Source organism: Triturus cristatus, chromosome 9, assembly GCF_964204655.1.
Source record: "Triturus cristatus chromosome 9, aTriCri1.1, whole genome shotgun sequence".
Classification (NCBI taxonomy): domain Eukaryota; kingdom Metazoa; phylum Chordata; class Amphibia; order Caudata; family Salamandridae; genus Triturus; species Triturus cristatus.
Genome location: NC_140592.1, coordinates 773,659,827 through 773,687,730, shown reverse-complemented (window position 1 = coordinate 773,687,730; position 27,904 = coordinate 773,659,827). Strand labels below are relative to the sequence as shown.

The 27,904-nt window shown below is 44.7% G+C and overlaps 1 protein-coding gene across 1 annotated transcript in view; it reads right to left on the bottom strand.

The window, feature by feature from the left end:
• Nucleotides 1-848: 848 nt before the first annotated feature.
• Nucleotides 849-27,904, bottom strand: part of EXOC5 (exocyst complex component 5) — a 200,142-nt gene continuing 173,086 nt past the window's right edge. Inside the window, exons 15-18 of the mRNA XM_085626144.1 lie at nt 22,629-22,715; nt 18,002-18,110; nt 17,630-17,845; nt 849-2,845 (exon numbers count right to left, since the gene is read on the bottom strand). Coding sequence (XP_085482270.1) covers nt 2,657-2,845; nt 17,630-17,845; nt 18,002-18,110; nt 22,629-22,715 — 601 coding nt within the window. The 3' untranslated portion in view covers nt 849-2,656. The remainder of the gene's footprint in view (nt 2,846-17,629; nt 17,846-18,001; nt 18,111-22,628; nt 22,716-27,904) is intronic.

Here is a 27,904-nt window from a genome sequence, read left to right as displayed (position 1 = left end):
TCCGCCGGAGTCACGTCAGTCCCAGGGACCGGAGGGTATGGAGACGAGCGCGGCTCCTGCGGTGCCGCGGGGGTGGAACCACCCGAACCCTCAGCCGGGTCGCGCGACCGGTGTGGGGAGACCGAAGAGCGAGGACGCCGCTTGGACTTCTTAGAATGTTTGGAGTGACGGGACTTACCCGAAGATCCCAACGAGCGATGTCGATGGCTGCGGCTCCGCGAACGGTCCTTGGACCTCCTCCTGGACCGGAACCGAGAGCGACGCGAAGCCGAGTGTCGAAGCTCGAGCAGCTTACGCGACCGCTCCCGCCTAGCCTTCGATGTCAAAGCCTGACAGTCGGGCCACGACTCCGCGTCATGGTCGGCCCCCAGGCAGTACAGGCAACGGCGATGGTGATCCGTTACCGACATCAGTCGGTGACAGGCGTCACAATGCTTGAATTCAGGCATCCTACCGGCACCAGATGTCGAGTCGAGGAACCAAAAGAGGTCAAAAAGTTAGTCAAAAAGGGACTAGGGGTAAGCTCTTTTCGGATCGGCGCTTACTGGCGCGGAAAAAGAAGAACTGACGTCAGCGCGCGAGGGCGGCGTCTAAGTACTCCGACAACGTGATTCCGGCGCACGACGCCAACGACGGACGGGGAGCCGCAGACGACGCCTAGCGACGCGCAAGGGGTATTGCTACAAAAATCTTTCCGGATCCAGCCTGACGCCTGGGGATATTCTAAGGTGAGGAATCTACCTAACGTGTTTCTTTCAGATATATATTTTTGGATGACAGGCAATCTATAAAATGCCAACGTTGATGGCATTTGAAAAATGTAGAAATGGAATGAAATGAAAGGCCACTTAATGGTAGTATTGTTTATTGAGGAGAAATGTTTACATGTCTTAACTGCAAGTACTTTCCTGTGAAAGGTTTGCTATCATTTACTAAAGAAACATAATGGAAAGTATTGCACAAAGCTCATGCATGATTACACTACAGCTATTTTATTGAACAATACAGTGATTAATCGAATTTATACAGCCTTAAAATGTAAGTGACAACAAGAAAGTTACAAAATATAAAAAAAATGTAAGCACTTCTTGATTTGCAGTCCAAAAATTTCTAACTTGTTTTTCAAGTAGATCTTGGGACTTTTTGTTAAATACCGCATATGGTTAGCAATAAATACCGTATAAGGTTAAGAATCCCACTTCCTTATCTTTGGCACACACTAATAATGTGCCTCTTCTATTCGTACAAATATCTTCATGTAGCTTCAGAAAGCGTATATTACCTATGTTCAGTAAATTACTATTTCCCCAACCAGTGAAATTGGTTAAGTTTTTGCAAGATAGCCATCCCTTGGAATATCCGTGGAGACTGATAAATGCATGAAAACAAACTATAGCAAGAACATCTAGAATTCCAATGTGAAATTACACCTTAAAGACGGTAAATAATAAATTATAGAAGAAATATAATAAACAACCTGCTGATTTTAACAAGTGATAGATTGTTGCTTGATATCACCCAGCCCAACTAGAATTCTTAAATCAAAAAAAAGTTTAACTCCACTTTGAATGGAATTTAGAATAATGTTTCATTTTGTTTTTAAACTGTTTTCCGAAATCCTGGTACACATGATTGGGTACATGACTGTAGAGTGAATGCACCTTCCTTCAGTTACCTGTCATAAAATGATTGTGATCAGAAGCACTGTAAATGTATTCTGAATACTATTTTAAAGACAACATTTCATCTTTGGACGCCCTCATTAGTCAACAAAGAGCCACGAACACACTGCAGAGTAGTATTGTCAACTTTTGGCTACAGTTCATAGCATGCAGCCTTCCATCTGTTTTTTATTGACATGTCTACTTTTACAAAGATTTGTCTAATGTACAAAATGTTAACAAAAATTTTATTTTGAGCTCCTAAATGTATGTTGTATTAATTTAGGAAATTAGGCTTTAATCAGACTGCACGCTAAAAATGAGATCCAACTCAACCGAAACATGTCGGAGTGTTATACATAAATACCAGCATCAAACCTTCCTCTCGATTATTTTGTCATTAAAGGCCACACGCAGAATGCGTTTACTGTCCAATGCAAGTGTCACATTAATGACATTCAAGAGCCAATCAAAGTACACAATTAAATGCGGATGGCATACTAGTACACATCACTAAGAAACACAAATGTACGAATATTATTTGATTAGCAGTGCAAAAGTAGGTGTTATTAAAGTTGGAAGAAGATTATGTCTTAAGGGAGCTCTGTTGTAAGCAATCCATTATCTGTGCACTGTACATGAAGTCTAAAGACTTAAATCGGACCTGTAATGTGAAGCTATAAATGTTTTCAATAATTCACTGACTTGCTCTATTGTAACATTTTATTTTACCATACAAAAATCAGTGTTGCACAGTATTAAACAATTCAACACAAGTAGGCGAATTTTAACTTATGAGAAATATGCAAAAATATCAGACCTTCTCAAGTCTTCTAATAAAATTTATCTTAAATATGACCGCATTTTGTAATAACCAGTCGTTATTGTCCGTTAAAAACAAACCTAAGCTGTTAATAAGGGGTCATTCCCTGTGCTTTCAAATAACCAAGACCTGGCATAAGTGTAATATGAGTTTTTTGTTTCCAGTCTCAGTCTCAGCTAAAATGGCGAGCAAGACGTGAAGATCTGTAGTCTGCACGTAGCTGCACAAAGGAGTGAAGAATGTTCTTGTCCAAATTGGCAAGCTGTTCTCCTGAACAGACTTGCTTTAAATTATCAGGGGCTACCACCAGAAGATTGCACAGTGAATGCAGTGTATCAAAGAGCTGCAACACTAGTTGGATCTGTTTGGAAACAAAATAAAGAGAAATCAGTTTATGGCCATACACAAAGGGAAAAACATAGCTTCTAGAAATACAGCTATCAAAAACAATTTCCAAGTTACATAGAATATTAATATGATGTTGTTTTTAACAACTAAACATTGTTTTTGCTTTGCCCCACTGGAACGGTAAGAGCAATGTAATTGCAGGCAGTGGCAGCCGGTAATTATAGCAGGGAGAGGTGTAGGAGGGCCACATATGCACACAAATACACTCACTCACACACACACACACACACGTGCACACACACATTCATCAACAAAAAACACACACCCAGTCACACCAAATTCATACATTTATACATACACGCACACACCAAACATTCAAAAACATAAAACTTCCCTGCACTGCAGCTCCAGGATAGGAAAGTCTCAGAGGTCCCAGGATGGTTGGGACTGTTGTTTTCTCTCTTTGCCAATGAGGGGAGGCAGCAGTCCTTCACTCGTCACAGAGTTGGATTGGGTCAGTGAGACATGCTGACCCCAGGCCACTCTGTGACGAGGTGTCACATGATTGACACTCGGCCATGGGCAATTCAGGGCTTAAAACTGAAGAACCCAGGTCTGAGGCAATCAGACCTTCCCCTCGTCACAAGCGGGAGGGCTTCAAGGCACTCTTGCCAGGCTGAGGTCATGCTCACAGGGTGGTGTAATCGTCAGCCTGGCCCAATTCAGCACAGGCAGCCAGAAGCCTGTGCATTTAGTGCAGGTTTATCTCCTGGCTACCTGACCTGAACAAGAAGAGGGTCTGTCAAGCCAATGTTTGCTCAACCTGACAGACACTCTTCCGCGGGTGATTTCAGGTGTCTCGCTATGTTGAGAAAAATCATACCATTTCTGAATTTATAAAGTATAATTAAAAAGGATACTTTATTGTCAAATGATGGTCTGCATTCTAGTAATGTCAAGAGCAGCATGTCTTCCTACTGTGGCTTTCTGTGAACAAGCGAGCCCTCTTTCTAGATTTCCACAAATATTCTTTTATTTAAAAGATAAAATGTTATTCTTGGTATTGCATTAAATACATTGGGTGAATAACACTGAGTGTTAAGAGAGGCAATACCTGGTCAATTGCACAGTGCTTGTAACACGGGCAGTGGGGAAAACAATGATGGATGAAAAATTAATAAATTGAGTGGGATTGAAAATCAACATTGTAGAACACCTCTTCCAACCCCTTAACACTTGCTTTTTACATTGTGTAACCTCGAAAAAAAGACTACTGCGAAATGATGCACTGTTTGTTAGTTTGATCAACTAACAGACCTGCAATAGTTTTACTCCTGTCATGTGTAATCCTAAGCAAAAATATCTACTTCTCAGCAGCATTAACAGGAATAAGTCTCTCAATGGAGTGTGGCATTGCTGAATCCACAAAATGTAAATGGCAAACCAAAAATTTCTCTCCTCTCCACAGCCATAGGGAGCCATACCGCTACATAATCCTAGAAGGAAAATAGTGTTATTTGTCCTTATCCCCATTGAAGAATGTGGATTTGGAGAACACTTAACTTTAGATCATTCTCTAGCTATGTTTTTTTAGCCAGGAAACCGATGGAGCAATATAGTAAATATAATAATAATGCTTATTAGACAGAGACACCATATGGCCCTATATATTGAAATTTTGGGACAGGTGGAGTCCTTTGGTTTACTAACTAATCAGATAACAGTGAATATTGGTCTTAGGCTGGGCTATGGTTCTTGGTTGAACATTTTTCCTTTGTATCTAGCAGATCTCCCTCTTACGTTAAGGAGAACTGGATCTTTTTCACAGAATATAGGTGGGGAATACATTCTCTGCCTTCTATATGCAGATGATCTCGTTCTTTTAGATCGGAAGCTTTAGGCCTATAAAGTAAATTATGAGCCCTGTAGGACTGTCGTGGTAAAAACCGTCCAATTGTTAATAATGACTGTTAGACCTGGCATCCTTGGCGTGGTTTTCCCCGACTTTTTGCCTTCTGACCTATTTTGTGGGATTCATTTTTTGCTGGCTTAAGGATTCTAGGCACTTTACCACTGCTAATTAGTGCTAAAGGCTAAAATGCATATGCTCTGTACTCTAAACATGGTAACATTGGCTTATCCACAGTTGGCATGTTTAATTTACTTCTTGGTCCATAGTAAGGTGCACTATATGTGCCCATGGCCTGAAAAATTGAATGCTACTAGTGGGCCTGCAGCACTGATTGTGCCACCCACTTCAGTAGCCCTTGAACATGGCTCAGGCCTGCCACTGCAGAGCCTGTGTGTGCTGTTCTAAACTGCCATTTCAACCTGGCAAGTAACCTACTTGCCAGGCCCAAACCTTCCCTTTTATTTCATACAAGTCACCCATAAGACGGGCCCTAGGCAGCACTATGGGCTGGGTGCAGTATATTTAAAAGGCAGGGCATGTACCTTTGGCTTTTACATGTCCTGGTAGAGAAAAACTTCTAAATTCATTTTTCACTACTGCAAGACCTAGCTCTCCCATCGGTTAACATTGAGATTGCATTAAAACATCTTTTAAGTGTCATTTCCAATTGGGAAAATTTTGAGATTTGGAGTTTGGTGTCTCTGGACTCAATGTAAAATCACAACTTATGGTAAAGTTGGGTTTTAAATTGTAAGTCTGAAAATGTCCCATTTAGAAAATAAACACAAGGAGGTGATGGACAGAGCACTGAAACTTTTCAGACACTCACCCCCAGTCACAGATTTCTGAAGTAGGGTGGCGAAGTGAGCTAAAGAGCGAGGATGGATTCAACCCTGATCTGTGACTGGCGTTGAGTGTCTGAAAAGTTTCAGAACTCCGTCTATCATCCCCTTGTGTTTTCTTTTAGAAATTTGACATTTTTTTCCTTTAACCATTCTGTGCCTCTGCCTGACACGGAATACACATCTGGGTTGGGTGACAGTTGAGCTTTGTGTATTTCCTCCAGACAATCACATAAAGGGAGTTGGGGTGTGACATTTGCATCCTGATGGCCCATCACCAGGCTGATAAGCCTTCCTGAGATAGACTGGGGGGAGGGGCGGACACTTGCACCCGAATAGGGCTGTGCGTGTCCCCACACAAAGAGCTGCATACTCCCCTGTAGTGTCTGGAGCCAGGGCAGGAAAGGCAGGGACCCTGTGATCTTCATAGGCCTCTCTGATGTCTCCCCCACTTGAAAGGCACATTTGGGTAGAAGTACTGGCCCCCTGACATCACCAAATTAGAACTTTGCTGGAACCAAGGACATTCAGCTTGGAAGAAGAGCTGATATGCTGGAAGAGGGATTGCCACTTTGCTACCTGCTTTGTTGTGTTGGCCTGCTGTCTGCTTCTTTTTGTTTGGAGTGAGAAGGACTGGACCTTTTCTCTACATCCTTGAACCCAAGTTTCTCCAAGGGCTTGTTGTCTTGCCTTCGGTATTTTGAAGTGTCTGGGACACAAAAGACTTCTTGCAACTCTGCTGGTGCTGCTGAAATCTGCCATCTGCGAGTCCTATCCTTGTGTGAGGTGCCTCTTCCAGTCCTGGACCTCAGGTGTGGCTTCTGTAGCTGTTTTCCTGAAAAGAAATCGACGCAGTGATACCTTTGCGCAGATCAGAACCAACGCACTGCTCTTTGACACCAAGCAGATTCAACAACGATGTGGGTCCTGACTGCAGGGTTCGAGGATGACACAACACCGATCCTTCACCGCGACTGCAAGGCTTGGCATTGATGCAGTGCCGATTCATCAACACCGACTGCGAGGCTCGACTCGGACATATCGACCCGATACCGAGAACAGACGCAGTAAAGTCTTCGACACAGACGTTTGCTCTGCACAAGGTACTTTTTCAGTGGGCCCTGTATGGGTTCTGTAGCCGGGCTGCCCTCCATCGTGGTCAGCCTGCTCTTTGGATTTACTCAGTCTAGTGCGACCTCAAGTAGCCTTTTAGCGATTCTGACTTCTAAGCACTGTTTTTGGATTTAATCTTTAAAAGTTCATATCTCAAAGTCAACTGTATTTTTGTCGTTTTGGTCTTGTTTTACTCAGATAAATATATCCTATTTTTTCCTAAAATGATGTGGAGTCTTTTTGTGTTGTTTTCACTGTGTTACTGTGCTAAAAAAAACGAAGAGTAATGGGGGAAAAAACCCTAGGTCTCTAAATCCACTCAGAGAGCGGAGAGTAAGGGTGTTTCGGTAAAGAATCTGCGGCTAGATAGTCTTTCTACCAGATATAGCGTTGCTGAATAACTTGTTTATCTAATGGAGACTTCTAGCCACAGATTGCTTACCTTGGAACAGATACCCAAACACTACTTCCCCGGAGGGGGATCCACAAAGGATTTCACACTAGAAAGTCCTGAAGGACGGAGAAAGCAAAGTGCACGTACCTACGGACTGGACTGTCCAGGCTGTAGTGCTTGGTAAACATGTGCAGAGATGCACACATTGCTGCCTGGCAGATGTCCAGGACCTTCCATTCCACCAGAGCCTTGGCTCTGGTGGAATGAGCATGCAAACCCTCCGGGTTTTGTTTCTTCGTCAATGCATAGGAGAATTTGATACAGAGCACGAGCCATCTAGAGATGGTCCGTGTCTGTACTGCCTTCCCTTTCTGGGCACCGATAACCCCACGAAGAGTTGTTCATCCACCTGAACACTCTTCTGTAGTCAAGGTAGAATGACAACATTCTGTTTAGGTTCAGCTGGTGGAGTCGCTCCTCTTGCTTAAGAGGGATGATGCAGAGCGTAAAAAGTAGGCAAAGTGATGGACTGGCCTAAATGAATGGGAGTGACAACTTTCAGTAGGAAGGAACCTCTAGTGCGAAGGACCAGATTGTCTGGGAAGATGTTGAGGTATGGAGGCTTAGATGACAAAGCCTGAGAGTTCTTGCCACTATAATAGACATTTTGAAAGTAAGGATCCTGATAGGACAGGTGTGTAGCGGCTCAAAACGAGCACACATCTGAAAAGTTTGAACTAAATTTAGATCCCACTGTGGTATGACAAAGGGTGAAGGTGGGAACAAGTGTTTAAGACCTTTCAGAAATCTATGTACAATAGGGTACTTGAGAAAGGACGGCTAATCTGGCAACCGCAGAAATGACAAAAATAACAGAAAGATGGCCTTTTAAGGTGCCCAGAGCAGAGCCTGCTGGGCAAGCAAAAGAATAAACTGGACCAGAGAAAGCGGGCAGAAGGGGGGGAACCTGTTTTTCTGCACATCATGCCATAAACTTGCCCCAATGGCAGGTGGAGGCAGTCTTGGCGGGAGGATGCCTGGTTGCCAAGATGACATTACAGACTTTGGGCAGAAGGTTGAAAGCTGCCGACTGCTGCCTCTCAATCTCCACACATGAAGGCGGAGTGTTAACAGGTTTGTGTGGAGAACACTCCCCTGCTGCTGAGACGGGTGATCCTCCCGAAGGGGCAACCTGATTGGAGGGCCACTGGCCATGCCCAACAGCTCAGAATACCAGACTCTCAGAGCCCAGTCCGGAGCCACACAGATGACTGGGCCCGGTATGGGCGGAAAGGCATACAGGAAGCCTGAGCTCTACTCAAGACAAAAAGCGTCTCTTAGCGAGAATAGCTGGGAAAATCCAGCACACAGAACTGTTGACATTGTATGTTCTCAGTGGTGGCAAACAGATCTAACCAAGGTTCTCCCCACTATTGAAAGAGACCTTGCACTACCTCTGGATGGAAACGTTATTAGTGGTCCTCTAGGCGCATCTTCGACTGAGTTCATCCACGCCAGTGTTTAGAGATCCCACCAGGTGTTAAACGACCAGGGCAATGCCCTGGCATTACAACCATTTCCAGAGATGCAGGGCCTCTTGACAAAGGGTCCACGATTCCACCCCGCCCTATTTCTTGCAGTACCACTAGCCTTCCCTTGACGGAGGGTAGAAAGGCTTTCAATGCCAGTGGGATCGCTCGGAGCTCCAACAGAATGATGTGGAGTCTGGATTTGGCTGGAGAACAGAGGCCTCTGATCTGCACCTTTCCCAGATGGCCACTCCAGCCCAGGAGTGACACATCTGTCACATCGGGTTGGGGAAGGGAGAGAGGTCTGCCACTGACCCAATCGCTGTTCGTTAACCACCGCTGCAGATCTTTTGCGGTGCCCTTCGAGATCTGGACCACGTCTGAGAGATTCCTCTGATGCTGAGCCCACTGGAACTTCAGGTCCCACTGCAATGCCTGCATATGCCAGCGGGGATGTGTCACAAGCAGGTTGCAGGAGGCCATAAGGCCCAGCAGCCTCAGAGTCAGTTTCACCGAAATCCAGGATAGAGGCTGAAACATTGATTTGATAGCCTGAATATACTGGACTCGTCATTCGGGAGGATAAGTTAGAAACTGCACTGTGTCCAAAACAGCTTTGATGAAAGAGAGCGTCTGAGAAGGGGTCAGCTGGGACTCTGGCATCTTGATAGTGAACCCCAGCGAGTGCAGGAGGTCCGCCGTAGTCTGGCGGGGGAAAAGGACTGCCTGGGATGAGCCAGTCTTCAACAGCCAGTCACTGAGATAGGGAAGACTGGCTTCCCTGAGATCCGCAGATGGGCTGCAACCAGTGCCATTGCCTTGGTGAATTCCAGAGAGGTGCTGGTAAGACCAAAGGAGAGCACAGTGAACTGAAAGTGCTAGTAGCCTGTCGTGATCCGCAGAGAACGTCTGTGGGTAGGTAGGAAGGGGATGCAGAAGTATGCATCCTGCAAGTCCTACGCTACATTCAAGCTTGCGGGTCCAGGGTAGACAGGACATGAGTGGGCGTGAGCATTTTTAATTTCTCCTTTTTAAGGCAGAAATAGAGAGGGCACAGGTCTAGGATGGGACGAAGGCCTCAATCCTTCTTGGGCATCATAAAGTAGCAGGAATAGGAACCAGGATCAACTTCTGATTCTGGCACCCTCTCTATGGCTCCCTTTGCCAAGAGAGCTGGCACTTCCTGGTGGAGAAAGGAGATATGGTCCTCCGTCAGCCTGTCGCAAGTGGGTGGCATGGGTGGAGGGGTAGTCTCGAAGGGGAGGGAGTAGCCCCGTTGGACAATCTGGAGATTCCAGCGGTTGGATGTTATCGGCCTCCAGTGGTGCAGGTGATGGCATATCCTGCCGCCCACTAGGTACTGATGTTGGTCAGAGGGCAAAATAAAGAGGCTTGGAGGCTGCAGCTGCCGGTGGGGTAGTGGACTGGACTGGCCTGACCTCTGGCTACCTGACCCACGAGGTCTGAGGGTATGGAGTCCTCGGGCACACAAGGGAGCTTAGTTGCCCAGGTGGCTGGGTGAGTAGAGATGTGGCTGGAAGCCCCTTCCATGGCTACAAAAGGAGGACTGTGGTTGGCAAGTGGCCAAGGCTGTAGCTCTGCTGTCCTTGAAGTTCTCTAGCGCGGAGTCTGCGTGGTCTCTGAAGAGTCAGGAGCCATCAAAGGGCATGTCCATGAGCGATGCCTGAACATACCCTGAAAAGTCAGTGGTTGTCAACCATGCGTGACACCTAAAGGTGACTGACAAAGAAACCGATCAGGCCAGTAAGTCTGTCATATCCAGCACACAGCATATGGAAAACTTAGCTGTGTACCCGCAATACCTTGAAAGAGTATGGCACATGCCTGCTCCAAGACCATAGACAGCACCTGAGCAAATGAGTTGCAGAATGAGTGGGAGAATTGGTCCAAAAGGCATGTGATGTTCACCAACCACAGTGCGAGGCTGGCAGAAGAAAATCTCTTTCCTAAAGTATACAGGCTCTTGGATTCCCTATCCAGTGGGGTGTTAGGGAATGCGCTAGGATTTAGTTTGAAAATGGAGGCTTAGACCACCAAGGTTATGCCCCAAAGTATTTAAAGTTACATCATAAGCTGACAACACTCCACTCATCATCTCCATTGAAGAAGACATTACTTAGTCACAAGGGAATTACCGAGAAGGAGAACCGGAGATATGATTTTTTTATATTTTAAGCACAAATAGTGCCGAAACGTGCAAGGTGAGAATGATTGTCAATATTTGTGGTAGACTGGGACCTAGGTGCAATTTCAGGCCAACTGCGATGGAACCCGGGCTGGATACACCAAGTGGATTGGTCCTAGTGAAAGTTTGGAAGTCAAAAAGTTCGAAAAAGTTTTTAAGTCCTACTCAGAATAGAACTTTGTCACTCTTTCAGAGAAAAGCGTCAACATTTCTTTAACGATAATATATATTTGATGAGCAATGGCAGGCATTTAATCCGATGGCTATACAGATTGTGTTTGCTTTATACAGAGTTACACGCACACACTCCGCAGTACCCCTTACACACTTGAGAGAGAAGTGGAGGCAGGAACTGGGCAAGGTACTTCAAGATAAGGACTAGAAAGCTTTATTTGCTTTCCCCAGAAAAGATTCTGCAACACTAGATTTAAATTCATCCAATACATGATACTGTACAGAGCATAGACTACATAACATATTCCCAGAATGATAATAGACCTCCAGGGGGACCCTGATCCGACCTCCCAACCAGCTGAACGGGGGGACACAACTCAAGGTGACATGAGCATTGCTAGCCCTGACCTGGAGGGGACAGTATATCAATAGGTGGCATAGGCTACGTGGTGGGTCTACCTGCCGTAATGAATCATGTTTCTCCAAGCGACTGGACAGACATATTGTTGGAAAAACCCCACTCCCACACCGGAAAGGGTGGTGGTAACGGGGTCTCTCCAGACATACACAGTGGTAGCTTGGCTCGAGTGGTCAGGGGTCAGGCACTGTGTTAAGCATACGCAATACCCATACAATAACCATGCGTGCATCCGTTCCAAAAACGACACTACACCTTAAAAATTATGAAAATATCTCTGTGTTTATCTTCTTTTCTCTTAGTTGCTGATTGAATAAATAATAATACAATCACAGTACACAAGCTTCTCCTCAAAAAGTGCAGGTCAAATAAATAGTAATACTTTACAGGTGCAATAAATAGGATCAGGTAAAATAAATACTATGAGGGAATAAATACTGTACAGAAATAAGTTAGCTCAGGACAATAAATACATTACAGGAATAACTTAGATAAATACAATAAATACAGTACCCTCAATAAATAATACCAGCCAACAATGACATTTGTAAAATCAGATCACATTTAAAATACTATGGGCTGATTTGGCCCAGGCACAGCTTGTGGTTAGGTGGATGGCCTGTGGGTGTCTCACCTAGCTTGGGTAAGGCTGAGGCTAAAACTGAGGTAGATCAAGGGTAATCTAGGAATCTGGCTCTCCCAAACTACACCACCCCTCACACAGGTCACTGTATCAGTCTCAGTCCACCCCTGGCACTTCCAGGCTGGTTCTAACACCTCTTTATCCCTTAGGATGGTCTTTTAGAGCTCCACAGGGCCTTAGGCGCCCTCTATTCCACTTACTGCCCTTTCTATGAAGCTCCGACGCCGCTGGAGTCGTGTCGACGCCGTGAGGCGGTTCCGGTTCGATGTCGGCGGCCTCGGCACAATGTCAGTTCTTGACGACGCCGGTAGGCGGTTCCGGTTCGATGTCGGCGGCCTCGGCTCGATGTCGATCTCCGATTCGATGACGTCGGGCTGTCTTGGCTCGATGTCGACTTCGGGCAGCTCCGGTTCGATGTCGGCGGCCTCGGCTCGATGTCGACCTCCGATTCGATGACGTCGGGCTGTCTTGGCTCGATGTCGACTTTGGGCAGCTCCGGTTCGATGTCGGCGGCCTCGGCTCGATGTCGACCTCCGATTCGATGACGTCGGGCTGTCTTGGCTCGATGTCGACTTCCGCCGGCTCCGGAGTGCGACCTCCACTCCCGACCTCCGGCACGATTCTCTTCAGGTTACGGCGACTCCGGAGTGCGATCTCCACTCCCGACCTCCGGCACGCTTCACCTCGGTCTCCGGCGACTCCGGAGGGCGGACTTCACTCCCCCGTCGACGCCGCTCACTCGACCTCGGGTGACTTCCTCCTCGACCTCTGGTACTCCTCACGACCTCCGTCGGCGCCCTCTCTCGACCTCTGGCGGCTCCGGGTACGACGTCTGCTTTCCAGTCAGCGCCGCTTCTCCACCTCGGGCTCCAGGTCTCAGGCTTCTCGACGTCGGACTCCAGGGAAACCAATAAACAGGTCAGATTCTTGCTTTTCTTTACTTCTAAGGCCTGTTCCTGCTGTCCAGGTCCTTAAGATGGTTTTTCTTGCTTTCTCCCACACAGGGCTCCAGGCTGGGCTCAGTCAGTAGGGACTAGTATCAAGGGTGGGTTTATGGACCCCACTCCAGGCACAAGTTTCCACCCCTGCTGCCTCACTCCTTCCTCCTTCAGGTTTCTGCTCCTCTCTCTTCACCAGTCAGGTGCCAACTGCCAGCTCCAACTGTCAACTCTGGCTTTAGCTTCTCAACATTCCAAACCGCCTCCAACTGTCACAGGGTTCTGGAATGTTCTGGAAGGTGCTGGTAGGTTCCAGTGGGTTCTGCTGATGTCACAGGTGGCCACCATTTTGTGCTCCAGGCCCTCAGACAGAAGTTCCAGGGGTAGATAAAATGGCTCCCTGAATCTGCATCAATACGAAAAAGTCTGGTGGTTCCCAAAAAGGAAAAATACTAACAGGGTTTGAGGCAAAAGTGGGACAAAATAAATAATGATGAGGAGGGACCACCCAAAGGGCTGACAGGTCTAACACATATGAAGGGGGGGGGGGGGGGGGGGGTTTGCTGTTCAAGATTAAAGAAGTTTTTTGTCTTTGTGGCATTGAAGTGGATATACACCACAAATATTTGAAAAGCTTTTTCCGTTGTTTCCGCAATGTACGAGGGTGTCCTTACATGGTTATAGTCCGCTTTAATTGACTGAATTGTGTTTGGAATTTTGAAGATTACTGTACATTACTTTGTGGTATAATACTGTGTGTTATAACTGAGACTAAATGCTAATAAAGAACACATTTGGAAGAAAATAAAACATTCCCAGAAGTGTCTGCCAAATGCCCAAGGTGTGTGGCTCCAGATGCAAACCTGATGCATAGGTTATGCATATGCCCGGCTCTCTCATACTTTTGGACACAACTAACAGACACAATGAGGTAGCAGGAAGGACACACTGGGATACAGCCGAAGGCTTACACCACAAACCAAAGACTCACAAAGTGCAAATGAAATTTGCAGATTTAGCATTATTTACTGCAAAGCGCTTGACAACTAAGAGATGGAAATGAGTTTCTCCACCAAGTGTGCCGAGTTGACGGGAAGAGGTGGTCCAGTGCGGAAGAGCAGAAAGTAATGCACTCCGCAGAGAGGAATACAGAGGACTGCGGAAGATGCCAATATAAATGGAATGAGATATGCTACTGGAATCCCTTAAAGCTCTAGAAGCACTGATAACCTAAACGGTATTCACCCTGCCCTTAACCCAATAACTTAGACTGCGAACACCTGGTTGACAATTTCAGTTAACACTGTAATTGGACGATGCCAAAGAAGCACTGCAATAGCATTATAGATATTTTCTCCAAGTAATGGTACCTGGACTGTTCCTCATAATCACTTAAACTGGAGAAACAGATTTTAGCGGGCCCATCAGAAAACGATTGAGCTTGTAATTAAACCTGCCTACATCTTGTGTACAATTAATAACAGACCATTAAGTAAGGGGGAAGAGGGGAAATGTTCACAAGCTCATATGAAACGACTACATAAGATATTGCTCTGGAATGTCGTTTGGTATAACTAATGCATTTAAAACTGACAAATTGTAATGGACGTACCTTTACTCACCTGAAATGTAATATATGTTGCCAATGTTTACATGATTATCAAAAATGTTATATGAAGCTACTGATGCTACATGCAATGAAAATATTACAAAATCAAAGTTTGTGGGGAAAAAAAATCAATAAAGCGGACTGCTTTTAACTGTGCTCCTCCTTTGAGCTGTCTGCTACACAAATCACATGAAGTTACTATTCCTCATTCTAGCATCCATCTTACCTACTGAGACTTTTGCTCAAACCTAACCTCCTTGATGTTCCTCCAATTCTGTGCTTTTGTGATCTCTGCAGATTTTGGAACCCTAGCTCTACTTCATGGGTCTTTGTTCTTATTTATATTAATTATGCGTTAGTCTAGAGTTCCACGCTCTCACTGCAAAGCTGCTCCAATTGCTTGCTTGCATGGTCTACTTTTATGTCAGTGTGTTCTACTTTCTTACTTCAGTAAGTCTTGGTCGATCTCTTCTTTCTGTAGTCTTGTATTCCTAATCTGTTCTCAGTTTCTTAAGAGTCCAGTCCCGCTGTTGCCCAAGATGTCTTACTGTATTCTAGTCCCCTGGGCCATTCCTTTGTCCTTTCTTGTGTCTGTGTTAAACACATTATCATCATTATGAGACAGTGAGTTGTGAGGCTTGTGTGTCATACACAGATACGTTCCTGCTATTCTTTCATAAGGTCTGCTGAGTGTATCTGGGAGAATAACTATTAGGTGTTTCCCATCTGTCTTGATCTCGAAGTGCCATGAATTTATAAAGAAGCTCCACCTTTTGTTTTGTTTCTCTACCTAGTCAAGGAACTTGCAATAACTTCCAACATCCTCATAATTTGTGTGTTTAACTTATGGCCAAGATTTCTGGGAGTTTAATTGAAATGTACTTTAAAATAAAACAAGAATTCAAAATGATTTGTTTTGTAAAAAACATAAAATCAGACATACAATTGATGGACATTAATAAAATACATAAAGCTGCAATAAAACAACTCATATAAATAAAACAATACCCATTTTTAAAAAACAGGCAATACCAGAACTGAGTTCAGAATTCGGGGTGAGATGAATATTTTGTTCTGCCCGCAGAATAAGTGGAACTTTGGAGACTCCAAGTTACACTTGTAACTCGGAGTTCAAGCCAAATTCCATGAATCGCCACGTGGCAGATTTTTTCTCGCTCACAGTCCAGAATGGTAAGTTGGCAAGCGCGACAGAGATTTGACATTCCCTTGCGCGATTTCCAGTCGCTAGGACATCCGGCAACATTTTTCTATCGCGGGCGGTTGCGACTGCTCACGATCAGAAAGCTGCTACTCGAGTAGAAAATCTACTCAAGCAGCAGAAAAATCAGCTCTGGCACACTGTGTGGTGCAGTTACCGCAGATTTTTCAGCATTGAACGAACTCCTGCCGTTATATCACAGCGAGGGATGCCTAGATCTGCTCGTTGGTGGGACTTGGAGAATCTTGCGGATTTTTTATGTAACTTGTGGAATTCCGTAGAGTCAAATTCCACGAGCTCCGCACAACCCTATTCAGAATCAGACTGAAGTTTAAGTGTCCTGTAGGATAATATAAGAGATGCAGAGATAAACTCAATGTTGTGCTACAATTAATTAGTTATTAATACATCATACTGATTTTTGAAGTAAGGATCACATTTTTTTTATCATAAAACTAAAACCACACTAGCACTTATATAATAGGTTGGTCTGCATAGTATTCTCACACCTTGAGAGCACAAGAGGAATATAATGGTATTCTTACATGCAGCTCCATTTTACATTTTCCAAAAGGTATAAGTAATTGTCTTTTGATTTACATGCTCCTGGGGCAGAGACCTAAAAAGAGGGCCATATTATAGCCTTATATACCCACCGTAGCGGGCTATACCGGCTATTAAAGGCCCGAGCCGAAGGCGAGGGACTTTAACGAGGCAGCGGGACTTTAATAGCTGTATAGCCCTGCTACGAAGGGCTACAAGGCTATTAGAACATTCTGCCACTGGAGGGCAGAATGTTCTAACAAATTAAACAAAGGTTTCAGGGAGCGCGAGAGGTTTGAAATCCCCTCAGGCTCACTGAAGCCTTTGTTCACAGCCACAAAGAAGCATTGGAATGTTGGAGCTCCGGACTTATACCAGCCATTATAAGCCCGAAGCTACTCCATTGTTGTCAAGGAGCTCCAACGTTCCAATGTTCTAATAATCTTTTATACATTCAATAAACAAATAAAATAAGCCCAACATTTTACTTGAATTCTTCTCCCACGTAGATGTCAGAGTAGAAAATGGTAATTTTTTTCAGCCTGGGTCACGTGATTCACTACGTCTGAGAGTATGTATAAACTAAATACAATTCTATGGAGGTGGTGTGACCCAACCACAAGTGATCAAAAAGACATGTTTGACCATATTGGCTAACTGTCTCTCTAGCAAACTAACTTGGCGGCAAAGCTAGCCACTGCTTTTCCAGATTTTTTATGCTTTTTCTTTCGGTTGTTACACAACTCACTCAATTCCAATCTCTAAAAGACATCTTTCAATGAGAAGTCTGGGAACTTTGGCTTTGTTGGTGAAGGTCTCATGAAATAGAACGCTAGATATTGCTGAAGTAGCTAACAACCTCCCATGTATCTACAGAACGAAAAAATGTCTCCGTTTGCACTGTGAGTGTGCAATTTCCTAATACGCTTGCAACAAATCAGGGAGGGAAAAAATCCCAAACCTAGAAAGCCATATATATCAGATATGCTCTATGGGGCTGTCACAAAGTACCGTTTTACCACATCTGTTTTTTACCCCCTCCCAAAAAAATGGTTTTAAATTTTGCCTGTTTACACAGCGCTTCCTTATTCTACAAAAATATTCAAAAGCAAACAGTTGGCATTAGACAGCATTTGAGGGCATAGCAAGGATGACAGAACAATATGCAGATAATATTGATAGCCCCATAGATTCTATCATTAGGACACCGTAGATAGCTTTCCTAAAATATTCCACAAGATCTTGAAACATACTGACCTTGAAGTCTTTGGCACACCTCCTGTATTCAGCCACGTCACAAATTGCTAACATGCCACCCATTGAGCTGTAGGAATACTGCTGCAAATGTTCATATATCAGGCGATGAAAACGAACCCCAAATTCCATCAGAACTGTGTCCACATTTTTGCCATCCATGGAATTCCGTATTTTTTCCACTTGTTTTCTAACATATATACACACTTTGACACATGCCTAAAGAAAAAAAAAATACATTTTTATTATTTCTACTTGTGGGGGAAAAGCCACTTAGGTAAATGTAATTAACTCACTTCCAATGTTATGTCTCTTACATATGCACCTATTAACATTATAATTTGTGTGATACTGAAAAAGGATAAGTAGACTCACAGTGGTATACTGGATCAAAACATTATTTTCATCTTCAGGCTTGAAATCAGTTTTCTTCTGTTCTGTTGAAAGGATGTGTTTCATCTGCCCAATCATACAATTCAGCGTCCTTCAGAAAACAATTTTAACAATATTTTCTGGTTAAAATAATACAAAATATATTTCTAAGAAATGATTAAGGTGACATTCATGCATTCGGCTGCGGGATACTTAAAAGGCAGCTTGGGTCCTCGGGGTCGTTTGCATTTAACACAGCTGCCAAGTTTTCCAAATCCATGCGTGACTAGCTGCTGCAGTCTAGGAATTTTCTTTGCATTCTGGGACTTGTCATTCTGGTTTTAGAACGAGAAAAACAAGTACTGTAAGTCCCAGAATGAAAGGAAAACAATCTGGACAGGAGCCGGTAGTCACGCATGGACCCAAGAACTTGGTAGAGCTGCTAACATAGCAAGAGAGTTTCATCACTTATATTTGTCATTTGGCTATTTCTCAACTCCTTTTAAATATCGGTTTAGGAGAAAACCAAATGAAAGTTTAATGAAATAGTGTTTTCTAGGTTATTTTTTCAGCAACCATTGCAGTCACAAAGCTGATAACATTATCTAGAAGGTTAGTTGTCTTCCGAGGATCTTTTTGTCTTCATTCAACACAGTTGCGAGATGTTGGGAAAATAAAACATACCTCTGCTGCTCTTTGTGCCAAAGCTGGGAGTCTCTCTCTACAAATGGTCTAATCTGGTACTGTATTATACGTAAATGAGTGGACCTTTTTTTCTACAACCCGAAATATATTGTTTAATAAAGAAATGGCCATCTTTCATGTTCTCAACAGTACAAGTCCTCTCAATAATGGTTTTATAACTAAGACAAAGGCAAAACAATGGATGCAACAATGAACACAGGAATGTAATCATGTGTGTCCTTCACCCATCTAAAATATGATTTCTGAAAGGAACAATAGAGTAAATCTGGCTTTGATGTCATCAAAGATAACTTCAAATATTAGAATCATCTCACTAAAGGCATGGGTGTCACTAAGTTTTGCACCATGTAAACCTTCAATTTTCCAGCTAATGAAAGGTATCAGGGATTAGGTAACAATGCCGGTAAATACAGAGGGTCCTCTACATAGCTCTTGAGAGTGCAACCTTCCCCTACCGCTACCCGCCCACCACTGTCTGAGTTTCCCCTGTTTATATAATCATGTTCTTATATGCTGCCACTGAGCCCGACGAGAAGTCCTGCAGAGGACAGCCTGCCTGGAATCGGAGTTCCTCAGCCCTGCTGCCAGAAGTAGTAGTAGCTGTCAAATCCACTTAGCGTTAACATGAGAGTTATTATTCTCCATTGTCAGCGTCACACAAGCTGTCAGCACATTTCATGACACTCATGCACATTCAGTTTGCACAACAACACCTTCTCGTTTATCACCAGATTAGGAGAAATTAGTCTGGAGAAGATGCTTCAGTATCTTCTTCTCAGAATTTTCCTGGTACAGATACCAAGACATAGAGATTATATGTACAGAGATGTGAAGCATATTATAAACAAGGATCCCGGATGGATCTTTCAACAACGCACCTGCCTTGTTGTTCACTCATATTCAGCTAGATTAATCAGTGGTCATTTTGTTATATAAACACAGAGACTTGATCATTTGAGTTAGAGGCCTTGGCTCCAGAAGCATCTAGAACGAGGTCAGAAACATGGAACACAAGCAGACTTCAGCCAAGCTCTGCTGCCAAAATAAAATGCTTGTTTTCATAGTGAACCCCTCCTCCTGCTGCTCCAGCTGAGAGTCTGATAAACACAGAAGCATGCGGTCTTCAGGTATGCAGGACGACAATCTAAATATTCACTCATTAGCACATATAGTTTACTTCATGCTCTCAGCGTAGTGATGAGTAGGGTGTAGGATTTAGGAAACATGGTAGAAATGTTTGTCCTTTTTTCACATTTCTAGTAAACCTGATAACAGCAATATATTTTATATGTCTTGTGGTCGCAATGCACGTACTCAGTAGCAGGTTGTGGCAATGCATGTTTTTCAACATACACTGTGCCATTTATAGTACAGATGCTTGAGTGTGACATTCTAAGCACAAAAGGGTGGGTTTCCCAATTACCACTGCATCTCTGAAAACAAAAAGTTCATTAAAGTCTGCCTTGATTAGCATCACTATAAGTATTTCTAAAGAGATTATATTCACACAGGATTCAACCTCCCAAGTCTCATTTAGTTCTCAATAATGCGATGAAAACAGCATAGCTGAACATGGGCCAGATCTACATAATGCCTATGTTCAGAATACCCTTCACTAACAGTTAACAGTGTGTACCTCCTAATACTATTGGGAGAATCAATAAAATGGCCTCATGGGATTTTGGATGGGATGTTGCTTAACGCTCTAAACTGTGGAATTACCAGGACTGTTTGAAAAGTGACAAGTCTGTCTTTAATCAACCTTACGATAATATTACTCTCAACCAACCCCCACAGTCTGGGCATATTGTGTAAGGGACAGAACTTCCCCCTCCAGTTGTACAGTTTCTCTGTTCCTGCTAACTGGCATCTGCAAAATACATTTCAGGTATTTATTGTGTGTGGCCATTGAGATGTAGTTTGAATGATGTGCCCCGATTTGAACTCCATATACTGTCTTGGCACCAGTTTCAGTGCTGTACACTCTGTATGCAGCTGGACAAGAGACTGTACCCAGTTCTTGGCAGACCGACAGTATAGTCTTAATGAAATGAACAAGAGATGTCGTAGTTTTCTTGATCTGATCATCTCTTGGTAGAGTATGGGAAAATATTACGCCATGCTCACTGAATCAACTACCAGCATCAATCAAACCCCACTGAAGCAATACAGACCATAACTTTACCATACATCTATCTCGTCATCAGTTTGTATTTACCTTAAGTTAACAAAATGAGAACTTTGGATGCAGAGGACGTAAGAGGAATCCAAGTGCAGGATGTGGCAGGTTATTCACAGTGGTTTACAGAGGTTTTTTTCAATCTCTGCAAAAAGGTGGAATGTTTATCTGACGCAAAACAGCCAGTAGGAGATCCTCACGGAGAAGAATCCTTTCGTCTTACCCCCATCATGACATGAGAATGACCAGGTCTGAGAGGCAAGGTAGGAGCAGGATTGCTAGGTTTTCTAAGTCTATGGAATGGTGGCATGATTACCTGATAAACACACTTGCAAATATAACATTTTTATTTACGTTATTTTAGATCTTGCTATCACAGTTTTTGCTGTTTCTAGCAATGAGAAAGGCACCGTATTACCCAATTAAATGTTACTCAATTTGTCAACTTTAGAAGGAACAAAAGCTGAATTGGTTTTTCATGGAATCGGACTTGTGACTTGAAGGTTACGTCTAATGAAAGCAGCTAGAGCTACTCGCTGAACTATCTTGAAGACAAATTGCTGGTCAGCACGCTATTTTCACTTAGATTGGTTTGGTTATAAATCGACTTCTTCCCCTTCGATTGTGGTACGTGAATGAAGTTACCAAAATGGAGGCATTAAGTAAAAAAAAAAATGTTTAGGAAAAATGATGTATGAAAATAGTTCTGAATGTAAAGTCAACAACAGAAAAAATATTAAATGTGGATTTTATCCTTCAAAAAGGTGGATCTTTTCTACATTTGCTTGCAATTTCATGATCAGTGGAACAGGACACAATCCTTGAATGTGTTGTGTCCTGTACCACTGCAAATACTAGCTATTCACACATTTTATCATTCTGAACATTGTTAGCTACTACATTTTTTAGTTTCAATGTTGTATTGGAAACATAATCCAGTGAAAATGAATCTTCATTTCAAGGCAATTTTTGCATAGTTTCTATATTTTAAACTGACAAGTTTTTAAACGTCACCCTTCTCACTCGTGTGAAGACAACACCAGTCATACCAGTCATGAGATGTGTGCACTCACTAGTGTAACAACATGCTTTTATCAGATATCACTGATGTTTTTGTCTCGTCAACATATCATACTACACTTGTGGACCCTACATACATTTCTCCCATCAAATTTCACCTCTACACATCCTGCCAGACACAATAATGTATGTCTATATTACTTTTGTTTCTTCAGCATGTTATTCACATTATGACAATTTTATTACTGCTATGTAGGAGTCTACTCCCTCAAGTAATGGTGGTGTGAGTATTGTGAAACACCTTCAACTCAAGTTGAGAATTCTGTGCAGCTTAACAATATCATAATATGGAAACAAGAATGTGCCATCAGACAATGGAGTGATATCAAATCAGCTATTGGTGATGTTTGTAGAGGTGTCACATGCTACAAATTAAATGATATCATTCTGAAGTTAGGTCATTATGTCATATGTAATGCCATGAGCAAGCACTCTGATGAGATTTATGATGTCATAATTTACGTCAACTCTGAGGTGATGCAAAATATAATGGGGGAGTGAATTTTCCGTAACTAGAATACGCTTTGATTTGTATTATGTAATTTATTGTAAGTAAGCATCAAACACATGATAGTAGGTACAATAATCATACACAAACATAAAATACAATGATGTGGTAAAAACAGTTCTGTTCTGAAAAATCAGATGCAATAAATGTATACTTGCCTGTCAATCCCAGTATCAAGCTTCACCTCCATTTGTTCAATTATATCTTTTTTCTTCTGAAGACATTCAGTCAGTTTTGGAGAGGAGCTATAAAAATTAAATCAAATAAAGAACAAGTATTTGTATCATACATGTGAGAGCGTTTTCAATAACTAGAAAATAACACTTAATTTAGATGCGTCTACGTTAGCCTGACTAGGCGTCAATAAGCTTGCATTGACATCCTTTTACATTTGCAGAAAGAAAATGCACTTTTATTTTATATGAACAAGCATTCTCCACATGCAGGTGTTTGTGTGCTTTTCCATTTCATAAAATTAGCAAAATAGACAACTCATTAGTGGCAATGCTTATTTTATAAAAAAAAGTAAATGTACCAAAGTGAGTTCCTTCGAGGAAGCCATGTACAGGATGTTCCTGTATATGTGATTTTCAAAGCCATTTTTCTAGGATTGAACTCAAGAGTATTTCATTCACTGAGCGTGTTCTGGCTTGTTAAATTACATAAATGGACCGTTATCTTCTTAATGAACAAGTTACTTACCTTCGGTAACTGTAAGAAACATTAGTTAGTTAGATTCCTCACCTTAGAATATCCCCAGGCGTCCGACTGGATCCGGAAGATTTTTGTAGCAATACCCCTTGCGCGTCGCTAGGCGTCGTCTGCAGCTCCGCGTCCATCGTTGGCGTCGTGCGCCGGAATGACGTCGGAGTACTGAGACGCCGCCCTCGCGCGCTGACGTCAATTCTTGTACATAGCTTTCCGCGCCAGGAACGCAGAGCCATGCAAGAGACCGACACTGGTGCCAAAAAATCTAGGGCCCTGAAAGGGATAGCCTTAACCCTAGATGTCAGTTCGCAGAATGGGGAGGATGGGTGGGTCGGTGAGGAATCTAACTAACTAATGTTTCTTACAGATACATCGTTACCGAAGGTAAGTAACTTGTTCATCTGAAAGAAACACATTAGTTAGATTCCTCACCTTAGAATAGATACCCAAGCAATACCAACCCCGGTGGTGGGTCTGCGAACCAAGATCACACCAGAAAGTCCTGGAGGACAGAACGGCCAAAGAAGCTATCCCTCCGGACTTAGCTGTCTAGGCAATAATGCCTGGCAAACGTGTGCAGCGAAGCCCACGTCGCCGCCTGACAGATGTCCTGCAAAGGGACTCCCCGTCCCAAAGCAGTAGTAGCCGCTGTGGCCAGAGTAGAATGGGCTCGCAGCCCAACAGGAGGGTCCTTTTTTGCCAAGGAATAACAGGTTTTTATACACAAAACGACCCACCTGGAGATGGTCCGTTTGTGCACAGCTTTTCCCTTCTTAGCACCCACGTAGCCAACGAAAAGCTGGTCGTCCACCCGGAACTGTTTCGTGCGGTCCAAATAAAAGGAGAGCGCACGTTTTGGGTCCAGACGGTGGAGCCGCTCTTCCTCTTTGGAAGGATGCGGAGGTGGAAAGAAGGTGGGCAAGGTGACAGATTGCCCAAGATGAAAGGGGGTCACCACTTTTGGTAGAAAGGAAGGACGAGGCCGAAGGACAACCTTGTCCGGATGAATAGATAGAAAAGGAGGCTTGGACGATAGAGCCTGGAGCTCACTCACCCGTCTAGCCGAGGTGATGGCTACCAGGAAAGCAGTCTTAAGAGTCAGAAGACGAAGAAGACAATTGTGAAGAGGCTCAAAGGGAGCGCACATCAGAAATGTCAGGACAAGATTCAAGTCCCACTGAGGCATTACGAAAGGGACAGGAGGGAACGTGTGAGTAATGCCTTTAAGAAAGCGTGACACTACAGGTGACTTGAAAAGAGAGGGCTGATCAGGGAGCCGTAAGAAGGCAGAGATGGCAGCAAGATAACCTTTCAAGGTGCCCAGGGCAGAGCCCTGCCGGGCCAAAGAAAGAAGAAAGAGGAGAACCTCAGAAAGAGGGGCGGAAAGGGGATCCACAGCCCTTGCTGTGCACCATGCCACAAATTTGTGCCACCGGCAGGCGTATACCGTCTTTGTGGAGGGACGCCTGGCTGCCAGAATGATATCACAGACTTCAGGAGGCAAGTCAAATGGCATCAACTGCCGCCGCTCAATCTCCACGCATGGAGGTGGAGGCTGGACAGGTTCGGGTGGAGGACCGTCCCCTGCTGCTGCGACAGAAGATCCTCCCGAAGGGGCAGACGTATCGGAGGATCGGTCAACATACTGAGTAGCTCGGGATACCAGTACCTTCGTGCCCAATCCGGAGCCACCAAGATGACTTGGGCCCGGTCGCGCCTGATCTTCTTCAGCACTCTGGGCAGAAGTGGTATAGGCGGAAAGGCGTACAACAGACCGCAACTCCACTCGCGACGAAAAGCGTCGCCGAGCGAGTGCCGCCTTGGAAATTCCAACGCGCAGAACTGCTGACATTGCGCGTTCTCGTCGGTGGCGAATAGATCTAACCAAGGCTCTCCCCACTGCTGAAAGAGACCTTGCGCCACCTCGGAGTTCAGACGCCATTCGTGATCCATCATGCACCGGCGGCTGAGTTAGTCTGCTCTGGCGTTCAGAGAGCCCGCCAGATGTTGAACCACCAGGGTGATGCCCTGGTGTTCCAGCCATGTCCAGAGGCGCAGAGCCTCCTGACAAAGGGTCCACAACCCCACCCTGCCCTGTTTGTTGCAATACCACATGGCGGTGGTGTTGTCCGTGAACACCTGCACGACACTTCCCCGGACAGAGGGAAGGAAGGCTTTCAGTGCAAGTCGGATCGCTCTCAGCTCCAACAAGTTGATGTGGAGGCGAGACTCCGCCGGAGACCAGAGGCCTCTGATCTCCGCCTCTCCCATATGGCCACCCCATCCCAGGAGGGACGCATCCGTCACTACGACATGCTCCGGTACGGGTAGGGAGAGGCTCTTGCCCGTGACCCAATCGCGGTCCGTGAGCCACCACTGCAACTGCTGTGCAGTGCCCTCCGAGATCAAGACATGGTCGGACAGGTTGCCGTGATGCTGGTCGACCGGCGTCGACGGGGGCCCAGGCCTGGGCCCCTCGGGGACCTGCGGCGTCGGTGTCGGGGCCGGAGCCTCCAACGGCGCCGGGGCCGGAGCCGCCGGCGCGCAAGGTCACCCAGTCGAGTCCGCAGGGCCCGAAGGCGCGCCGACGGGCGTCGACGGCGGGGCCAGGCTCCTCATGGCCGAGAGGAAGGCACTGACTTCCGCCGGCGTCGCGTCAGTCCCAGGGACCGGCGGGTATGGGGACATGTGCGGCGCCTGCAGCTCCGGCGGAGCCACGGGGGTGGAACCACCCTGACCCTCGGCCGAGTCGCGCGACCGGCGAGGGGAGTCCGAAGAGCGGTGTCGCCTCTTGGACTTCTTGGAGTGCTTCGACTTACCCGAAGACTTCGAGCCAGACGAGCGACAATGTCGAGTGCGGCTCCGCGACCGATCCTTGGACCTCCTCCTAGACCGGGATCGAGAGTGGCGCGGAGCCGAGTGGCGAAGCTCGAGAAGCTTACGGGACCGCTCCCGCCGAGCTTTCGAGGTCAGGGCCATACAATCGGAGCACGACTCCGCGTCGTGGTCGAGGCCCAAACAGTACAGGCACCGGCGGTGATGATCGGTCACCGACATCGGTGACAGTCGTCGCAGGCCTTGAAACCAGGCATCCTACCGGCACCAGAGTCGAGAAAGTGACCAAAAAGAGTCAAAAAAGTTAGTCAAAAAATGACTAAAGGGGTAACTCTCCCGGATCGGCGCTTACTGGCGCAGAAAAAAGAAGAACTGACGTCAGCGCGCGAGGGCGGCGTCTAAGTACTCCGACGACGTCATTCCGGCGCACGACGCCAACGACGGACGCGGAGCCGCAGACGACGCCTAGCGACGCGCAAGGGGTATTGCTACAAAAATCTTCCGGATCCAGTCTGACGCCTGGGGATATTCTAAGGTGAGGAATCTAACTAACGTGTTTCTTTCAGATTTCTTATGCACATCTCAGTCACTAATATGCAGTAAAGTAGGTGTGTCTAAATCAATCTATGTTAGTGTATCTTATGTGCTAGAATATTCATTGGTCTGCGTCTTGCAACACTGTTATTTCAATCCGGTCATACCTTAATAAGTGAGTAAATATGTGCTGCTTTCTTTTACTAAAAACCCTATAAAAGATGGTGTTTTTGGGAGATGTGCCAAAGATTTTTGAAACTGCTTAAAGAGCAGACTCTATGTCAGTCTATTGATTTATACTTAGACTCTCTTGGGCTTTCTATTGAGGCAGACTTTATGTCGGTACTCTTGCTTAGCTCTACTTTGGTTCTGGTTGCTACTTGCTTGAGAAATCAACTTATGCTAATCTTCCTCCATATTTTAACTTTGATTCAATTAATTGACTTTTTAATCACTGATTCCCCATGATTTAACCAATTATCTTTTTTGCGCTCTGTAATGATCCTAATTTTTTAATGAACCCTTATGGTTTTCACCACATTTCTGATCTTGTGGTAGTTTCTTTTAATGGCATTGAGCTCAGACATATGAAGCCCCAGTCGCGATCCTACACATCGACCCTCTTGTTTTAATTAGAGCATCGATAGATATAACCTTATCATCTTGCATATAAATAAATACTGACTGCACAGTAGATTAACTAATGTGATCCCATGCTTCACAAGACATTTGTATTTTAGGAAGGCAGAAGCAGCTAATAATAAAGATATACATTAAAACTGACTATAAAAACAAGTACAGAATATGTCCAAGCAAATGTTTGTTGGAGGTTTTCTTCTCCCACACTTTGTCAGTGTCTTGTATGACTGGTCTCTTTTTATACGTGCCTGGCCAGCAAGTCTATCTTGGGGTAGTCGTTGGTGTTTTCTCTTTTTGTTTCTGTTGTTATGGTAGAAGGGAGGATGGCATTCTCTCCTTTTGTATTTCTTATAAAAACAAAGAATGAAAACAGAAAGAAAAGAAAAAGGCAAACAGTTCCTCTCACCAGACAAACCTGTGAACATCCACGAACAGCAAATAAAACAAGAGAGCGTGAAACTGTTGCTCTCACAACGGGGCTCGTGACAGGCTAGAGCTTCAATCAACTTTACTCAAAACGTCATAATTGTCGAAGACGTGGTTGGCAAAACGGAGAAAGAGAACCTGCAACTGCACTGAAGTATCACCATCCACAAGATGGCGGGACGTTGATCCCGGTGCGCAGGCGCTCCCCAACACCAAACAGCATCCGAGAATCCCCAGAGTAAGACAGCACGTCACAGGAGCTCCATGGAAGGCAGCAAAGACAGGTAAGAAG